General features: G+C 38.2%; 1 protein-coding gene across 1 annotated transcript in view; it reads left to right on the forward strand.

Moving 5' to 3' along the window:
* LOC107741962 (retinoic acid receptor RXR-alpha-A-like) overlaps positions 1–20312 on the forward strand; it is a 185282-nt gene that overhangs the window by 145633 nt on the left and 19337 nt on the right. The window contains exons 4-6 of the mRNA XM_016554783.1: positions 6191–6341; positions 7302–7481; positions 11966–12208. Of these exons, the coding sequence (XP_016410269.1) occupies positions 6191–6341; positions 7302–7481; positions 11966–12208 (574 nt within the window). The remainder of the gene's footprint in view (positions 1–6190; positions 6342–7301; positions 7482–11965; positions 12209–20312) is intronic.

A 20312-nucleotide genomic window follows, 5' to 3' on the forward strand; every position in this document is an offset into this window, starting at 1 on the left:
AAAGCTTAGGCTAGTGACCGTTATGGATTAGTGTAGCCTGCATTAAAAACATCTTGAACATAAAACAACAGGATAAAAATATAGTTGATGACTAGACATACTCATTTCATGACTCCAGACACTTCTTTGTGAAGACAGTGGCATAATACAGTGAAATAATATATTCTTTAGACATATAAATACAGTTGTCATGTGCGTGGGTAAAATTTACCCGCTGGCACTTTTAGGTATACAGCGACCTCTGGCGGTTCTAGTGTTAATAGTTTTTTTAAGAACCATTTGATCCTATTCATAAATCAGAATAATTTTATAATATTGTTGTATTTTTTTCCTTTTTTTAATTACATTTTTCCTGAATTATTGTTTTTTTATTTATTTAGTTCAACTTAACTTTGGATAATAGCATATTAGAGGAGAAGATTATAAGTGATTTGGACTCCCAAGATTTCTAATATAGAATATAGAAGTCATCTGAACATGTTCAATTCAATTCAATTCAAGTTTATTTGTATAGGGCTTTTCACGATACAAATCGTTGCAAAGCAACTTTACAGCAAATTAAGTTTCTACAATATTTAGTAGTAGCTTATCAGTGGTGACTGTCAGTTAATGTACATATGGCAGAAATGTACGGAAAAATCAATTAAAGACGTAATCAAACAGACGATGAACACTATTAACAGCAATTATTATATGATGCAATCAAACTTCTAGCAAAATGTGGTAGTTCTGTATGTTGTTTCAGGGTTGGCATCATCTGAGGTCCTCTGAGGGGTTGGCAATCATCTCTTCTCAGGTGTGTCATCTGAACATGTGTCCCCTAGAACAATAGGTTTAGAATGACATGAGAGTAAATAATTACATAATTTTCACTTTTGAACGGTCTCTTTAAATATTCGATCAAACTCAATATCCAGTTCTGAAGCAGGCCTGTAGAATGATCTCTTGACCCCTACCAACAGTCACTTCGATGTGTGTCTTTGTGCATGTTGTGTCTTAACTTGTGGGATTCCCCCTCCTCTCCGTACAGCTTAAGTGTCACAGCACGGCTGGCTGATCATACTTTTCTTACTCAAGGCACTTGTCTGACACCCTACCCCTCAAAGAAGAGTATGTGATCATGTATGGGAGGGAGGATTATTCTATTTACAGTCACAGAACTGAGACCTTTTAATCCTTCTGTAACACACACACACACATACCCCTACACACAAATACAGCATTGAGAGGGAGTTTGGGCAGATTGAGTTGCATGTTGAAAATAGCCATACTCTGATAGAGTCCTCTGATAGTGCAGCTCTGCATCTGATGAGACATACTACAGAGGTCCAGCAAAATAGACAAACAAAGGTATGAAATGAAGAGAGAGGCTCATTTTAACAGCTGCTTTTGCATGTGAACTAACACATCATGTGCATTTGTGTGCATGAGTTAAGTGTGAGAAAATGATGGAGGAATTCATACAGTTGCACCACTTTTGCATGCAGTATTTCAACTTAAACCTGCATCTAACTGACAACCTTTGGTTCATTGTCATGGTCATTAAATTCAGTACTTGTCACACACTTTTTTTTCTATGCAAAACTCTAAATGCTAAACTCTATTTATATACTAGTTATGAATAGTTACTATATTAACTATTTACTAGTTATTTTTAATAAAACTTTTATCAGTTCATGCATTCCCTGAGAATCGAACTCATGACTTTGACATTGCTAACTCCATGCTCTGTTGTCTACTTTCTTATTTTATTTGTTTTGTTTTGTTTTGTTAGATTATTTCATTTTATTTAATGTTAATTATTTCAATTATTTTAAGAAACATTTGTCTTATTTTTTTCTTGAAATGTGGCGTGATACTGTATAGTCCAAGTAAAGTACACTAGTATATTTGTTTGTTCTAAAACCTGAACCTACAAATGGGGAATCGTGCCATGCAGCTTTACTTTTGCAAAGATTTTATGGGCACATTTGCACCGTTACCTGATTTGCATAATTCCTTTAGTGAATCGGGCCCTTAATGCAGACGGCGGGTACAAATAAATGGCTCTATCAGCGGGCTCTATTCATTCTTAGTGAATTCTCCCCATGAGTATTTGTATGTGGGTAACATGAGCATGTGTAAGGTTCTCATCGGAGACACGCAGGCAGAAATTCATAACAAAAGGCGTTTTATTTTTCATAAACTGACAGCCTCAGAATAAAGTATGGCATGTGTAATTTACTGCCGCCCATGCTTTCTCTTTGCTCACTCATTATTAACACCTCTCTCCATCAGAACATGCTGCACTGTTACGGCCCCTGCAGCCTTGACTGCCTTCAGCATTTTTCAAGGACAATGACCATTTCTGACATCATAAATCAAGCAGAGTGGAAGTACATGGGCTTTTGTCCGCAGCGTTTTGCCTGTTAGTTTTTTGATGGATGGAATTAATCATCATACTGAATGAAAGAGGAGCAGTTTTCAGAAGTGTTAATCATGTTCTTGACAAAGATTCATAAGCTTTGAGTGTTTTTGTTTCTTTGGATTGTCATTTTTGAGCAGTTGATCTGTTTGTTTCAGCAGTCAGTCTCTTTATTCAGGGCATGTTGTGGTCATCTGTGTAATGACATGGGCCGTGGCATTACTGTGTGTGTCCATGCATGAGTTTAAGGGGTGTGTGCAGGCATGTGTGAACACACGCACATGTTCTTAGGATGATGCAATCATGTACATGGATAAGGGTGATTAACTATGTTAAGTCTTTCTTAAATCTGGACACTTCTATTTCTACGTAGATAACTCCGATCACTTTAAAATTGACTGAAAAACTTACTAGATTTTGATTTGATATGAAAATTACCATAGTATCTTACGTCATCAACAAAAGGCAAAATGAATGGGATCAGTGTACGAACCACAAACTGTATGAAATACCCTAATGTAGGTAAAAGTCACATCTTTATTTTCAGTAATCAGTGGGATCAAATCATATTTACACAATGCTGAAAAGGACACTCCAGAATCACACACAAATTCTTAATATCAAAAGAAGATCCACTGATATGCTGTTAATGCCAGAGTTCAGTATCCTTTAAATGTATTTTATTACACTGCTCTGTGGAATACTTGATTCTGATTGGTCAGTCGCGACATTCCAAGTTATGTTATTCCTCGATAAAAACCGATAAAAGCTGATAACACAGGCTCATCCGGGTAACTGAAGTCAGCACTACACACTTGCTAAGGAACAGATGGATGGATTATAAGATAACTAACAAACTGGTAAGATTTTAAAACAGTTTCATCTTAAAATCTTTCTGCTTCACCTTGGGGCCCTGGTCACCCTGTAGGGGGTTATTCTACTATAACAACCGACTGGATGTACATTGTCCCTTACTTATTAAATTGTGCTTAAGATCTCTTAGGAAATTATATTACTCAGCAAACACTTTTGAATAAATTTTTAACAGTCAAACCTGAATTAATTTTAAATTGCTTGTTTATACTTTTTCAACTTGGAAGCTGGCATGGTGTTAAAATACCAACTTACCAACCAATTTTTTATTATATGAAGGTCACATTAAAACTAACTTTATTGTCGGCGCCAATAACCTCGTGGTTAGTGTTCCGACATACAGCGCACCTGCACTCACGCGACCCAAGTTTAATTCCCATCTCAAATTCCTTTGCTGGTCCTGCTCCCCTTCCTTCACCCAATGCTTTCCTGTCTGCTCTCTACTATCCTGTCTAAATAAAGGTATAAAAAGGCCCAGTAATTATAATTAGGGGTGGGAGAAAAAATCGATCCATCGATGCATCGCGGTTTTCTCTCCAACGATTCTGGATCGATTCTGAGCTTAGTTTTTAACCAGATGCGTGATGACGCTGAGTTTGCTTTAGAAACACCCATATTCTGCTTGCTTCCAATTCCTCACACACATACACCACTTGAACCTTCCGTAAAATAATCTTTCATAAAGTTCGGAAAGGTTGAAGCGAATTACAAGGACATTCGCGGGCTTCATTGCACAGGATTCGCTGTGAGAGACGCGCACTTTGTTTGATGTTACACTTGAAGTGTGCAGTCTCGCCCGTCGGTATTTTCCTTACAAATGCACTCTTTGTTTGTTGTTTGTAATATGTTTCTATGTTCCTCTTTATTATTTGCTACTTGCTTGTATGTTTTGAAGTTATATTTCTAAGTTATACATTCTTAACATACAACTGTTTTAATTATTTTTTTTCAATTTGTAATTATTTAAAAAAGTACTTAATTACGTATGTAAGGATATGTAAATGTAAGGATTTTAAGATTCTCAAGTCGGGTAAACTAATTAATTAATAAGGGGGGGAAAAGTAGATCAAGAGTCTTTCTGGAATCGGATCGGATCGTGAGGTAACTAACGATTCCCACCCCTAATAATAATAATTAAAAAAAAACTAACTTTATCATGCCAACTTCATCATTAATTCTGGTATTTTTAAAAAGTCTTTAATGTTGATTTTAATATATTTTTACCTTAAAACATGAAAGTCAATCATAATTTTTTAATGTGATATGATAACCTAAACAAAAGTGAAATCATAAACTATTTCTGTATTTTGTGTGTGCGTGTAAAAATTTGACACAAACCCCTCAGTTGGGCAGTAATAAACTAAATTAAAACTTTACTAATAAACTAATAAAATGAAATAAAGTTTACTTTAAAGATTATCATACTTTTTCCTAGGTGAAAGCTTAAGATGAAATTTGAAACTTCATGTGTATTTGGGAAAAAAAATATTTATTTGTGTGTATTTAAGATAAGCAAATTACTAGCTGAGAAATTGGCATTAGTTAGACAAAGGAGTCTTCCATGTTATTTACGAGACGTTGAAAACGTAATTTCCATTGCAGAAAGCTCTTAAACACAATATATGTTTTTAGGTGATGGAAATTCCTTTGTGGTGGCAGTTCAGTGGGGCTAGAGTGGTCTGTCTGTGTCCAGTGTCCTCTGGCTACATGGCACTCCACAGAAGTCTAGCAAGTCTGCATGTCTCTTGCACTCACGTCAACACATAGCCGTGGTGTGAAGTGGGAAGTGACGATGCTCCTTTTGGTCTAAATGGGGTCTTTATCAGGCCCCTCTCGCTAGTTTGACTGCTAACTGTATTCTGGCTAAAGCATGAGAACAAGACTTTGGAGGCTCTCACATGAGTGTTTCTGTCTCCTGGCCAAGAACGCCAGTCCCAAGGCCTTTACCAAGTCCGTGTCATGCTTTTAAGAGCCTTCCAACAAATCTGTTGCTGATAAACCATCTACTATAATATAAATAAAATAGAAAAAAAGTAAAATGCATGCAAACATCACTGTTACCAATGCAGAGTGACCATGCTTCTTGTCACAAGACTTTTCACTGACTTTCTCACTCCCCAAAGGCAGGATAGCGTCTGTTAGGTTGTTGGGTTTTTTTTTTCTTCTTTTTTTTAGAACAGCCTGTTGGACCCTTAGGCACAGTGTCTACCCATCAGCAACTTTCATTTGCTCAAAACCCTTGTGTCGCTGATATAATTAAAGTGTGTAATTGAATATGAACACGTGTAGAGTGAAATTAATAATGTGCCTGTTATTGTGATTGCTTCTTGCACAATTGTTGCTTCATCACCTTGGAATGATACAGTAAAATGTGCACAAACACATTGATTAATAAACATTTGTGATGAATTTAGATTTTTTTTAGCTGTCATTTCCACAGAAATGTAAGTTTTAATGTTTCTCATTCAAAATACACTTGAGAGCAAAAGAATGTCTGGATGAGGGCAGCCAGACACATTTTAGCTTGGAGAGAGAGAGAGAGAGAAACAGAACCACATCTTTATTCCACTGTCCAACTAAATATTTTATTGCCGTCATTCTAGCATAGTACATGTGCACTGCTGCTGCTGGATATGAAAAAAATGAGGCTAGGGACACGCACTCAGCATCCGTTTCTTGTACTCACATTCAGAGGAAGTAGGAGAGAGTGCATAATCAAATGAGAGAACCTCGGTCTCGCGGCACAAAATCAATCTGAAATCTCAACGCTGGCCTGTTGGGTGAGTCTGGCCCCATTCTGAAGAAACTGACAGAAAAGTCAGGGCCTTCTGGAACTCCGCTTTCTTTCACCCAGGCCCTTAGAGACGATATGTTGACGTGTCTAAATGATGTGTGTTTGCTTATGTTTTGCAGCTGAACTCGCCCATGAACTCTGTCAGCAGCTCAGAAGATATCAAGCCGCCCCTGGGCATCAACGGTGTGATGAAGGTGCCAGTCCAGCCCTTGGGCACCCCCCTCTCCCTCTCCAAACACATCTGTGCCATCTGCGGCGACCGCTCCTCAGGTACCAAAACACATTGTGATATGTACACCAGTAGTCCAGCCCCAAATGTACAACATTTTGCAACTTTTGCTTGCTCAAGGCTGGTCAGTCTTCTAGCCCAGTCAGGTCTTTTATAAGGGGTTTTGGGCATTTCTCAGGTGGTTGCCCAGCTAAACAAGCCAAATCAGTCTGGGAGACCTGCTGAAAAACTGGCTAAGACCAGCTTAAGCTGGTTTATACGTGCAAACAGACAGTTCAGCTCCAAACGGTCTATATTAGGCCAGTGTTGCACTGCAGGGCTGGTTGGAATGAAAAACAGCTCAAATATCAGTCTATGCTGGTTTTCTGGTCTTAGCTGGTCTTTTAGCCTGGTCAAAATTATCATTTGAGTGGTTTTAGAAGGGTTTTGGCCACTTTTTTAGCAAGCTAAATCAGGCTTAAACCATCGTAAACCTGCTAAGACCAGCTTTGGCTAGTATATATGTGCAAACACAAAATCCAGCCCCAAATGCAAACTGTTGTGCTAATGTTACAATGCAGGGCTGGTTGGGACGAAAATAAGAGCTTAAAAACAGTCTAAGGTGGTTTTCTGGTCTTAGCTAATTTTCTAGTCCAGTTAAGATGCTCTTTTGGGTGGTTTTAGAGGGATTTTGGGCACCTTTTAACTGGTCGGTTAGCTAAACAAGCTCAGTCAGACTGGAAAATTAGCTAAGACCAGCTTAAGCTGGTTTAAACAGGTTTATTTTTCAGCAGGGAAACAGTGCAGTGTTTTGTAAACAGCACAGAGACAGTGTTTACACTACAAGAAGATTTGCTTCAGAAGATCTTGCAATATTAAGCTTGGATAGAAGAAGGTATTTTAACACATTTCAGCTGAAAGGTTGTAGATTCAAATGCCACAAGCACTGATCCATGAATTATTACCATTGTAGACCTGAACATAACTCCTTAGGCTTCTATGTTTGCATTTTTTTCCAACAGGTAAACACTACGGTGTGTACAGCTGCGAGGGGTGCAAGGGTTTCTTCAAGAGGACTGTGCGTAAGGACCTGACTTACACTTGTCGAGACAGCAAGGACTGTATTATCGACAAACGCCAGCGCAACCGCTGCCAGTACTGCCGCTATCAGAAGTGTTTGGCCATGGGAATGAAGAGAGAAGGTACAGCACATAAAGTTGAGGATAGAAGATTTTTCTTTTTCCCTCTGAAATTGTATAGCACTAATCACTCCACCAGCTCTCATTAAAATCAGTGACTTCCAATGCTACGTAAATTTAGTATCCATTTAGCATCCATTTGTGTTAGCTGAAGAACATAAGGACTTGGTTGAAGGAGTCTATTGTTCTTTGCACTGACTGGCCTGAGCTTTCCAGCATGGGGTGAGATGCTTTGTGCATTCGCTATTAGAAACAATCTCACCTCTGTGTGACTCTCAATCAGCCTTTAAATAGTCAGACTGCTGGTCAGTGCTTAATTAGCGTTCACTAGACGTTCAGTCTGCCAATCTGCTCACGGTAAGACATTGGTCAGGGAGTTCATTCTGCACATGATGGCTGTACTCAAGATTCCAGGTAGTGTACTCAGGAGATACTGAGAGAAAACAGGAAATGGTTCGTCAATGCAAGGTGGTATGTTTTTTTTCTTTCAGATATGCTTTTTGTCGCTAAATATAGAAGACCATCTTTTCTCCCAAATCATCACCTGAGGCAGAGCGAGATGAAAGAGAGGAAGAGGTGAGGGGTGGGTTATCACGCTGAAGAAAAGGGGGCATTAGCACTTTTTGTGCGCTTGTCCCCAAAAAAAGGAGACGTGAAAGTGCTTAAGCATGCTAATAGAAGATTTTAGCACACAGCAGTTGGAATATTGATCTGAGAGACTATATTTTGCCCCTCAGTCAGACAGAATAATTTTAGATTTATGAGATATTAGAGCGGAGATGTGTTTTCTGTTTTTAAGATTGAACCGATGAACTCTTTTGTAGCTTGCATTGTATACCTGCTCACATACAGACATACATACGCACATGATTGTTGTTTACGTGTGCTTTTTGTTTGTCGTTTTAGCTTAGTGTGTCCAAAACCACTAAAACTTCTGTTATGTACAATTCCACATTCAGACACATTGACTATTAACTATTACTTTAGTAATAATTTAATAAAAAATATATATATAATAATTATTTGTTGCCAGATATGACATGGATGACAAAGGCAAAAAAAAAATGTATAAATTATATAAATAATAATAATTATAAGGATCTGTTTCAAATTCTTTTTATTCCATGGTCTGTTGGAATTCTTGATTCTGATTGGCTGGCAGGTATTCATTGAAACCGTTTAATGCACAGGTAGTTCCAAGTCAGTTTAATCACTGTTCTATATTAATGCGCTGCTTTAATTGACACATACAAACGCACACACATCACTCACACAGAGAGAGAGAAATCGGAGATCCCACTGCGCATACAGAAACGTTCAGGAGTAGGCCAACATAAACTTATCAACGCTACCCCGCGACTTTTATTAATAAAACCGCTTAGATACTGGATCACTGCATTATATTCCTCAGCAACGAGGAGGTCACACACACAACTGTCATCTTCCTCTCTTTCTCTCTCTCGAACAACCGATCGATAATTAATTCAAATAAATGTTAGTTTGTCGTTTTAGCTTAGTGTGTCCAAAATCACTAAAACCTCTGCTATATACAATTCCACATTCAGACACATTGACTATTAACTATTACTTTAGTAATAATTTAATAAAAAAAATATATATAATAATTATTTGTTGCCAGATATGACATGGATGACAAAGGCAAAAAATTTTTTTATAAATTATATAAATAATAATAATTATAAGGATCTGTTTCAAATTCTTTTTATTCCATGGTCTGTTGGAATTCTTGATTCTGATTGGCTGGCAGGTATTCATTGAAACCGTTTAATGCACAGGTAGTTCCAAGTCAGTTTAATCACTGTTCTATATTAATGCGCTGCTTTAATTGACACATACAAACGCACACACATCACTCACACAGAGAGAGAGAAATCGGAGATCCCGCTGCGCATACAGAAACGTTCAGGAGTAGGCCAACATAAACTTATCAACGCTACCCCGCGACTTTTATTAATAAAACCGCTTAGATACTGGATCACTGCATTATATTCCTCAGTAACGAGGAGGTAAAATCTCTGTTTAAGTAACTAAACTCACAACTTCAATGTTTGTAGAGAGAGACGCACAGACGCAGGTAAACACAACTGTCGTCTTTCTCTCTCTCTCGATCAAACGATCGATAATTAATTCAAATAAGTGTTATAATTTATTCAAATAAATGTGATCTAACTGCACTATTTCATCTCTGTGTCTGATTTGAAGCGAGCAGAATGCTAGAGCTAATGAGCCGTAACTGATTTTGACGTAACTGAATTTTTTACCCATTTGGTCAAATATTGCGCTGCAAAGAGTAATACTAGTTTTAACTTGTCTATAACTTGGCAAATGACCATGGAATAAGCGGGATAATCAACGGCTTGCCGTGCATTAAAGGATTTTAAATGCACTTCGCATCGGGTGGTTCTTTGCCTCCACGTCGTGCATTTAAAATCCCTTTATTATCCCTTGCTTATGTAACATATATAAAAAGTATATATACGGGTGCTTGTATATTTGTGCGTGTATAGTTTTTTGTTTAAATTTATTTTCCATCAGTTTCCTTAATATATGTATCAACTTATGATCAGTTTCAAATTCTTTTCATATACAATACAGTTCATTCATGATATGTCCCTAAGCTTAAACATTTATAAAGATGTTTAAAACAACACTAAGCTGAACTAAGGTCAGTGTCTTTGCAAGCAGTCAGACTTGTTTGGCCTTATAAATTATTTATTGTGGCTATAGATTGCATAGCTCTTGTTTCATGTGAGAGAGTATATCCTCCCCCTGTAGACGAAGAGAGTACTGCGATCATACGTACATGACGTCTCGTTCTCACACCCACTGTCTGACCTTAGTGCAACCTTTCGTCTCCCTTATTTATATCATCACGGCTTCTTTCAAGGATATGATCATTTGCTTGCGTTCGCCTGTTTCTGTATCCCATAAGCTCGCACTGTACCCCGAGGCACAGGAGAGCTGGGCCACGCTTGTTCCAAAAAGAGCTGAGCGAATCTGCAGAAAAACAGGATTAAATGAATTTATGCTCTCCTTCTCTCCAGGGGAAATAAAGCTAACGTGATTTCAGCCCTTCTCACCTTTCTCTGACTCCTGGCAAAGTATTTTACCCTTGGGCTGACCTCCAGACAGCACTTTCCGTAAAGCAGAATCCCCCCCGTTTCGGAACCCCTCCACCACCGCGATACCACTGTGATTCGCTGTTGTGGAAAATAGTGAAGAGTTAGGGAAAGGAGAACGTTTAGTGTTTGTGTGTTTTAATGTGCTGTGAATAGGAACTGGGTTTGAAGACTTTTGGATGAACTGTGCTCGGCACATACGCACTCTAACCACAGGGGCTTAGATTGTGGTTAATACAGCTCTGGCCACAGTGAGATTGAGTGACTATTCAACACTAACCACTTCCTGTTTCTCTGAGCTGATCAAATGTCTGATCTGTTAAAGGGTTAGTTCACCCAAAAATGAAAATTCTGTCATTAATTACTCACCCTCGTGTTGTTCCAAACCCGTAAGACCTTCGTTCATCTTCGGAACACAATTTAAGATATGTTTGATGAAATCTGAGGGCTCTCTGACCCTCCCATAGACAGCAAGGTAACTACCACATTCAAGGTCCAGAAAAGTACCAAGATGATCGACAAAGTAGTCCGTGTGACATCAGTGGTTCAACCGTAAAGTTAAGAAGCTACGAGAATTATTTTTTGCGCAAAGAAAACAAAAATAATGGCTTTATTCCACATTTTCGTCTCTACTGCGTCACTTTGGACGTGTGTTCACGACAGTATCATGACCTTAAACGTGGTAGTTACCTTGCTGTCTATGGGAGGGTCAGAGAGCCCTCAGATTTCATCAAAAATATCTTAAATTGTGTTCCGAAGATGAACGAAGGTCTTACGGGTTTCGAACAACACAAGGGTGAGTAATTAATGACAGAATTTTCATTTTTGGGTGAACTAACCCTTTAAACATTATGCTAATCCATTAGCTTGAAACTTAAAATAAAGCATTCTCATGTTTCAGACAGCTTGGATCACACATCTTTCCCGTAGCAGCTCACTCTGTTTCATCTCCTATTTTTTAGATGCATTTCATCCATTGAAATGCATTATTCACTGCTGTAATTTGACGTGACTGTCGGAAGTTTTCAGTGCGCGGTGGGCAGACGCGACTAATCGATAATGACATTCATTGTCGATTTTTTTCATGATTGATTATTATCTATTTTATCGATTAGTTGTTGCAGCCCTAAAGCCAATTGTTTATTTTTCCATAATTTCCTGCTTTCTCTCAGGTTTTTATACTTGAAAGTACATTATATTTGCAGGGGGATAATCATGTTTGAGAGTCCATTATTTTTCAGGATCAAAAAGTATGAAGACCTGTGGTGTAGTTTGTTAGCATCAGCTTAATATCAGTGTGTATTTGTGTTGACTTCTTGACTGACCAACTGTAGTGACCGTGACTAGTGTTGTTACATACAGCCGTCCAGGAGGAGCGCCAGCGAGCCAAGGACCGCAACGAGAACGAGGTGGAGTCAACCAGCAGTGTGAACGAAGACATGCCTGTGGAGAAGATCTTGGAGGCGGAGCTTGCTGTGGAGCCCAAGACGGAGACTTACATTGAAACCAATGTACCAATGCCCTCGAATTCAGTAAGTGACATCTCTTCCTCTTTTTGCTCTGAAAAGCCTGGGGAAAAACCCACCCCAGGTTTACTGTACAAGCCAAGAGCCCCCTGTACACTTAAACAGACCCTTGAGATACATTGAAGAACCGTTTTGTGTGTTGGAGCTTTGGAGCAGTGGTTGCCTCTTGGTGCTCATGCAAGAAACTCTCTCTGCCCCCATATAATTTGTCTTTTCTCTTTTGTTCTGTCAAAAAGAGTTGTAAAAACATTTAATAATCAAACAATCAAGAACTTAGGGATACGAAGAACATCGAATGCTGCATTTCTACGTAAATCTGCAGGGTCGGTAACTAGCCTAGTTACAAAAACAACTTAGGACATTTAAGAACCCCCAGAGCTAAGATATCTTCAGCCATATGCCGTGTTGCCCTGCTCGACGGCACTTCTCTGTCTCTACTTGTTTGGGTGTAATGCAAGTGATTTAACTTGTTGATGGCCATGTTTGGACATACGTGATGTCATAGTAGTAGACGTCTCCCAGGAAGGACTCTGTTTTCTCAGATTACCGCATTGTGAAGCACTGCTTGAAAATGACTCATTACTGCTGTTCACATATCAGTTCTGCTCATTCTCTTTGTTCTTATGCTGTTCTTTACCTGTCAGCCCCCTTTTGAGTTACAAAGCAATGACAGAGTATAGTCATTTTGCTTATTAGCTTTGTTTCTGTTTGACTTACATGAAGACTGTTGAAGTTTATAGCCTCATATTCCATTTTCTATATGTTCTGGCTTTTTTGCTACTATATTGATAGGTATTGTAGAGGTAGGCCTGGAAAGGATTGGAATGAGGGAGTGATGAGCCAAAATTGAATTTGCATTTTCTGCAAGTTTGAAGACCCAGTACCTGTGTCCCAATTCAGAGGCTGCATCCTTCAAAGGCTGCATTTGAAGACTCGAAGAATGCATCTAAGTGGCACGCCAAGGGCTGTCCCATTTCCAAGTTTCCTTCAAATGCGGCCTTGAAATACGTCCTTCATTTCCTGGGCCATGAAGGATACTAGCGATGGATCCTACAGGGCCCATACTATCCCAGTATGTTTTGTTATGCTGCTTGATATTGCAAACTGGTATTTGTTACCATATTATTTTATTGCCGTAATTATAAACAGACTGGTTTGTAGCGCACATAGTTTTACAGTTTACTGCACTTTGGCCTATCACTAACCATCGCGGAGTCCACCTTGGTGCTTGTCTATTTACTTAAACTTTATGCAGCTCTAACTGTTGAAATGTGTGCTAACAGCTAAGTTATGATTCCAACTTTAAGGCTCAGTGTGTCAGAGCATGTATGTTAATAACCACTATGCTACGCATCCAACTTCTTGCTCTGTTCTAATGGAGTTTTGAATGGTAATTCCCTGCGAGAAGCAGAGCAAGATAAAGTTGTTGAATTTTCCTGTGTGCTGTGAAGTCTCCCTCCCTCGTCTAGGCACCATGACAAATCAGCACCACTAAAGTGATCATTGGCTCCACTTTCCAGCATTGTTTGAATAATGAAATAGTCTGACAGTCCCCGGGAGCTTTGAGCCTGCCGTCAGCCTCTGAGGAAGAGCGGTAGATCAGGAGGAGGATAGAGGAGGTGCGAGAGAGAGTTTGGGCGGTTAAGTGTGTCTTTTGGGACTGCTCTGTACCGATGCGAAAATGTTCTGGAAGCTGTTATGTGAGTAAATGGGGGTTATTTCGGGAAGATGAAGATGTGTGGGAACAGAGGACCGACGTTTGGGGAAAGGTAGCGAGACGAGGGAGAACATAAGGCCTGTCATGAGGGAGAAGCTGCCAGGCTTTACATTAGAAAGCACTCAGTCTCTCATTAGCTATCTTGGTTGGGTTCGTCACGCTGTATCTCCAGTAGGGGGCTTGTTTTTTCTGAGAGCAGTGGCGAACCAAGTTTATTATTGTTTTGCATTATTATTATTTATATTGTTCATTATTATGTTTAGCTTTGTGATCAAAGTAGTTATTATTTTTTTAATATTTTAATTTTTTTTTTTTTTTTACATTTCAGCTTTTTGTTTCAGCAATAGTTTAGTTTTTATTCTACGGACATATTTCTATTTGTTTTTTGTATAGTTTTGTGTGCCATCAGGTGCTCACGTACAAAAATGTTGAATTATTTATATATTAAATATAAAACAGTTTAGTTAACTTCAGTTTTATTTAGTTTTCTGTTTTCTTTATTTTACTTCAGGTATGAGATCTTTTAAATTGACTTTTTAAATTAATATTTATTTTATTTATTTTTACTTTATTTTTATTTTATAATAACCCTGGGGTGAATTGTTTGTCCCATGTGAGATTTATTTATTATTATAAATTAAAGAAGGAGGAACTAGATTTAAACCAATCTAGTTTGTCCTTGTTAAATTTATAAATGCACAAATTTGAGCTTGTCAAAAGATTTCATAAATATCACGTTCAAGTATCATTGGTTTTAACCTTCGCTGTAGCTCCCAGGCAGAAATGGTTTCTTAAACACAACTGCTATTTAAAAAATGTGTCCGATACTGATAAACAAATAATTATTTTCATATTACAGTCAATAGTTGTCATAAATATCACCACGTTAAGTGTCATTAGTGTCATTCGCTATAGCTCCCAGGCAAAGACAGTGACGTTGTGTCTTAAACACGCCAAAATTGTGCACTGACAGTTATTTTCATAGTTTAAACATTACAGTCGAACTAATCCTGCTGGCTGTAGATGATGGTTTAATACAGGATATTAAATATGATGCAGTCTAGAGTTGGACAGCAGGGAGACACTTTACTGGAATGTGTTCCCTCTGTAGGGCTTTCTTGGCTGGCAGTCAGCGGTACGTCTCCCCCGCTCAACCGGCTCCCTCCCGCTGTCCCCGCCCCGGAGCTCTTCTTCTGTCTGTGCTCTTTTAGAAGCCACTGCCCCATGTGCTAATTAATCAGAGGGCCTCGGCCAGGGAGGGCAACTCATGAATGGGCCACCACTGCTGCTTAATGGTTGGGGTTTGGCCAAGCTGAATGAAGTGTGTTTATCTCATGGTGAGCTAGAACAGGAGTTAAACAGGCGTTAGTAACATGCCTCCAGTTAGGCAGGGAAGGGCTGCCTTTAAAGGAGGAGAATATGTTCCCGTTTGCTTGTTGTTTTACTTCTCTCTTTTTTGCTTCATTTTTTCATTTTCACATTTAATTCAGATAACATTGAGTGTTTACATGCACTGATTCAGCTTAATAAACTGACAACAGTTCATGTAAAAAATAACAAGTATGGTTATTGAATAAAACATAAGGCAATTTCATGAGAATTTCAAAATTGCAGTCTTTTTTTCTTGCATTTTTGAGACTTATAATAGAGTTTTTTTGTACATATAAACACACTCATTGTGGCCATTTAGTTAATTGGAAACTCTTTATTTTGTGTTTGTTTTACTGTTTCAATGCCTCTGACACACAGGAAGTGTTTCTGCGACAGGGATGTCACGTGAGCTTGCAGACGTCTCGCTCGTCTTTCGCAGCTGTAAATCTAGACTGCTTTTTCCCTCTCTGTTGTCACGCAACAATAATATAGTTTAAGCAGACAATGAAAAATTTAAACATCTCTCATCTCTCCTCCTCAAGTGATAAAAATTTCATAGTGCAATATGAAAGCGGCGTTTCGGCGAGAGCATGGGACCAGGATCTGCTGTGAATAATGCAGGCCGAATGCTTTCCATTCAGCGGGAACAAAAACAGCCGTTGTTTTGTGATGGTCACAAAGAGAATATTATCAAAGCGTCTCCTTGAATCTGAAAAACTCATCACTCGTGCCCCAGGGCTAGCGTTCGCCCCACTCCGCCGATTCTCACAAGCAAATCATATGGCTGGCTGTATTCACACTAAAGAAATCATTCATGGTGGTTTTTACCTCCATCAACCGCTTATTTTCTGCTACTTGGATACATTTTAATCTAGATCAAGGATCTTCAACTTTGGAAATGTATATGATGGATGTGTAACCCCCATTTACCTAAATGGCATAAAAAAGCCATTAAAATAATCATTATTCGTATATTTATGTACAGTGGGTATAGAAAAGAATCACCACCCTTTAAAATAATCGCATTTTGTTGCTTTGCAACCTGAAATGAAGACGGACACAGTTTTTGTTTTATTCAGCTGTATTTACTCAGTGCAACTTATAACATCCAAGTGAAAGATATAACACCAACATATAAAAAAAAATAAAATCAGCCCCTCCTAAAACTGAGGTTACTTCCACACGAAGCCAGAGCTTTCCCTGTCCAATCTTTTTTTTTTCCCTCGTCTCAAGAAATATCTGCGTTCACACGAAACCGACACAAAACGATGTAGTATACATGCCAGACCAGTATGTGGCGCTGTAATTCTGCCACACTAAAAATGGAGAAGAACACTTCAGACTATGTGCATAAACCTTGCGTGCGGTATGCAAACGAACATGGAACAATACATTTATTAATCTGTGTTAATGTTAGTTAATAAAAAGACAATCGTTCAGTGTTTGTTCATGCTTTTGTTGCTGTTACGTGACGTAGCGGTGTCTGACTAGGGGCGATACTAGCATTTCAGTCCTTGGTAGTGCAACTGAAGCAAACAATCAACTACGGGAGGCAAGGCACTGTCAAAAGATCTCTGGGATAAAGTTGTGGACAGGCACAAGTCAGGAGATGGATACAAAAAAAAATCCAAAGGCTTTATCAATCCCTAGAAACATAGTGAAGTCTATTATTAAGAAGTGGAAGGTATTTGCTACAACACAGACCCTCTCTGGATCAGGACGTCGCTCCAAACTAGATGAAAGAGTCAGGAGGAAACTGGTCAGAGAGGCGACCAAGAGGCCTACAGCAACTCTGATGCAGTTGCAGGAATTTATGACAAAGAGTGGTCATTGTGTGCATGTGACAGCAAATTCTCCACAAATGTGGCTTGTATGGAAGGGTTGCAAGAAAAAAGCCACTCCACAAGAAAGGCCACATGCAGTCACGACTGAGCTTTGCCAAAACACACCTTGAAGATTCTGAGGCAGATGAGACTAATTTGGCCTCAACACCAAATGATATGTCTGGCGGGAATCCAATGCAGCTCACCATCCAAATAACAGCATTCCTACAGTAAAGCATGGAGGTGGTAATATCCTCTTATGGGGTGTTTCTCTGCAGCAGGGACTGAAGCACTTGTCAGGATAGAAGGAAATATGGATGGGGCAAAATACCGTCAAATTCTTGAGGAAAATCTGCTGCCCTCTGCCAGAAAGTTGTCAATGGGAAGAAGGTTTACCTTCCAACATGACAATGACCCAAAGCACACAGCAAAACTGAGCACAGTAGTTGAAGGAGAAAAAGGTGAATGTCCTTGCACGGCCTAGTCAGAGCCCAGATTTAAACCCCGTTGAGGAATGACTTGGAAGACTGCAGTCCACAAACGCTCACCATCAAATTTAACTGACCTTGAGCAGTTCTGCAAAGAAGAGTGGGCAAATATTGCAATCTAGATGTGCAAAGTTAGTAAAGACAGATATATCCCAACAGACTAAAGGCTGTAATTAAAGCAAAAGGTGGTTCAACAAAATACTGACACACAAGGGGGTGATCATTTTTCCAAATCAGTGATTCTGTTTTATTTTATTTTTTCCTGACATGTTGGTGTTATATCTTTCACTTGGATGTTATACATTGCACTGAGTAAATACAGCTGGATAAAACAAAAACTGTGTTCGTCTTCATTTCAGGCTGCAAAGCAACAAAATGTGATTATTTTAAAGGGGGGTGATTCTTTTCTATACCTACTGTATATATTCATGTATTTGTACATTTATAATTATATGTAGTAAATATTGTATTTATTAATGTGTGAGATACAGTAAAACATTTACCTGAACTTTAGTTTTAGTAAAGTTAATTTAATATTGTATTTTTGTTTAACTCATTTTATAATTTTTTTCACAAATTATAATAAATAATTATAATAATAATTTCCCCCCTGCAGTACCACCATGGACCCCCTGTTAATAACTTCAATTACAGAAATGCTTAAATGTATGTTTATTGTGCTATATTTAAATTTGTGGCTCGTTTTGTCTTGTTTTTACTTTACAATAAGTCAGTTATTTAGCGGCCTCAATTTTTGGGTCATTTTTGTTTGTTTTGTAGAAGAAACAAGGTCAGTGTAAACAGAGCCAAGATAGCTATTCATCATTCATGAGCATTACCGTGTTTAACGAGAACTCTGGGAGTTGTATTCTTTTGTGGAGCGTCAGAGTCTCTTCACCGCTTCACTTTCCTTTATATTGTTGCTTTGTAAATTAACTATCTGTTTGTTTATGTATTTGTTAAAGAACATAGCAGAAACTGTTGCACTGAGGAGGATCGTCAGCATGTCCCCGATCAGCCACAGAAATATTCATAAGCTGCGTCTGTTTTCTGAGAGATGGCTTTGCGTCTGGCTAACAGTTTGCCATCTCCAGCTTCTTCCTTTGATCTGCTGCTGTTGTCAGTGCGAATTTTAAACAGTTGCTTAAATATACCATAGAGGGGAAACATTCAACACTTTCACAAGATTCTCCTGGGAGTTCCCGAGTTCTGATGCAAAATTACGGAAGAGCCCACTGGTTATGTGTCATCAGTCATTTCCCAAAGTGCAACTGTGGAGATGTTTCTTGCCTCTAATAATGGCCACAAGGTGGTTTCACCAAGTATTCAGACACTTAAGTTAAACAAATGTCTGAATATCATTACATCACATACAGTACACCATATGAAAAGAGGCATCTGCAAATCTAATGATTTTAGAGCTTTTCTCAGATCTAGCTTCACATTTCTAAAGGCATTTTGTATTTGCTGTCCAAGGTTAGTTTATATAATTTTCTTTATTTTATTAAAAAGTGTACCTTTGTAGGTACAACAGCTTGCTAATGGGGCAGTACCCTTAAAGGGACACATTTGTACATTATCTACCCCTAAAAGGTGCATATTGGTACCTTAGAGTAGCAATATGTTCCTTTTTTTCACTTTTTTGTGTGAAAATGTGAAACGTGGAAATGTGAACTGTTAAAATGTCCTAATTTTCTAATATCTAGAACATTTGAAAGTCTTAAAAACATTTTGTCTTTATTTTAAACACCATACCCATCATTTAATTTAAAATGATTTATTTTATAATTTTTTTGTGTATATATATATATATATATATATATATATACAGGGGGTACAGAGAGTATAAATCATTTTAAATTAAATGATGGGTATGGTGTTTAAAATAAAGACAAAATGTTTTTAAGACTTTCAAATGTTCTAGATATTAGGCAGGTGAGTTGAAGAGGACAAACGGATAGATGCACACTTAAAAGACAGAAACAGGACGAGTTCATTATGATGCCAAATATTTAATTAGAGGAGTGTTGAAGTTAAGCTGCTTCTAAGGCTGTGTTTCAAAACCTAGTTTGGAGCCTATCTAGGCTGCTTAAAAGACAGGTTTCAAAGGTGTATTTGAAATTCTAAAAATGCCTGAAATTGCAAAAACTTTACTGAATCATGGCATTTCAATTATATATATATCTATTGTAAAAATGTATGGGCATTAGGACGTTTCAGTTTATTTGTTAATAAATTATAGTTTCTACTGTTCAATCTTAATGCTAGTGTGCTGCCCACATAGACTAGTCTCTAGGTTCTAAATATACAGTCATGGTCAGAATTATTGGCACCCTTGGTAAATATGATCAAAGAAACATTTTGATCTTTTATTTAAAATGGGGCGAAATATCGAAATATCATAATGTTTTTCTCTAATACACATTGGACACAATTAACGGCACCCTTTTATTCAATGCTTTTAATGCTTTTTCAATCTCAAATACATGTTGGCCACAATTATTGACACCCTTTTGTTCAATACTATCTTGAAACCTCCATTTGCCAAGAAAACAGCTATGATTCTCTCCTATAATGCCTGATGAGTTTGAGAACATCTGACACGAGATCAGAGACCATATTTCTATACAGAATCTCCCCAGATCTTTCAAATTCTGAGGTCCATGTTCATACACTCTTATCTTCAGGCCTCTTCAGTTCATTTTCTATAGGGTTCAGGTCAGGGAACTGGAATGGCCATAGCAGAAGCTTGGTTTTGTTGGTTTTGTG

Source organism: Sinocyclocheilus rhinocerous, unplaced genomic scaffold (assembly GCF_001515625.1).
Source record: "Sinocyclocheilus rhinocerous isolate Xijiao unplaced genomic scaffold, SAMN03320098_v1.1 scaffold826, whole genome shotgun sequence".
NCBI classification, from domain to species: Eukaryota; Metazoa; Chordata; class Actinopteri; order Cypriniformes; family Cyprinidae; genus Sinocyclocheilus; species Sinocyclocheilus rhinocerous.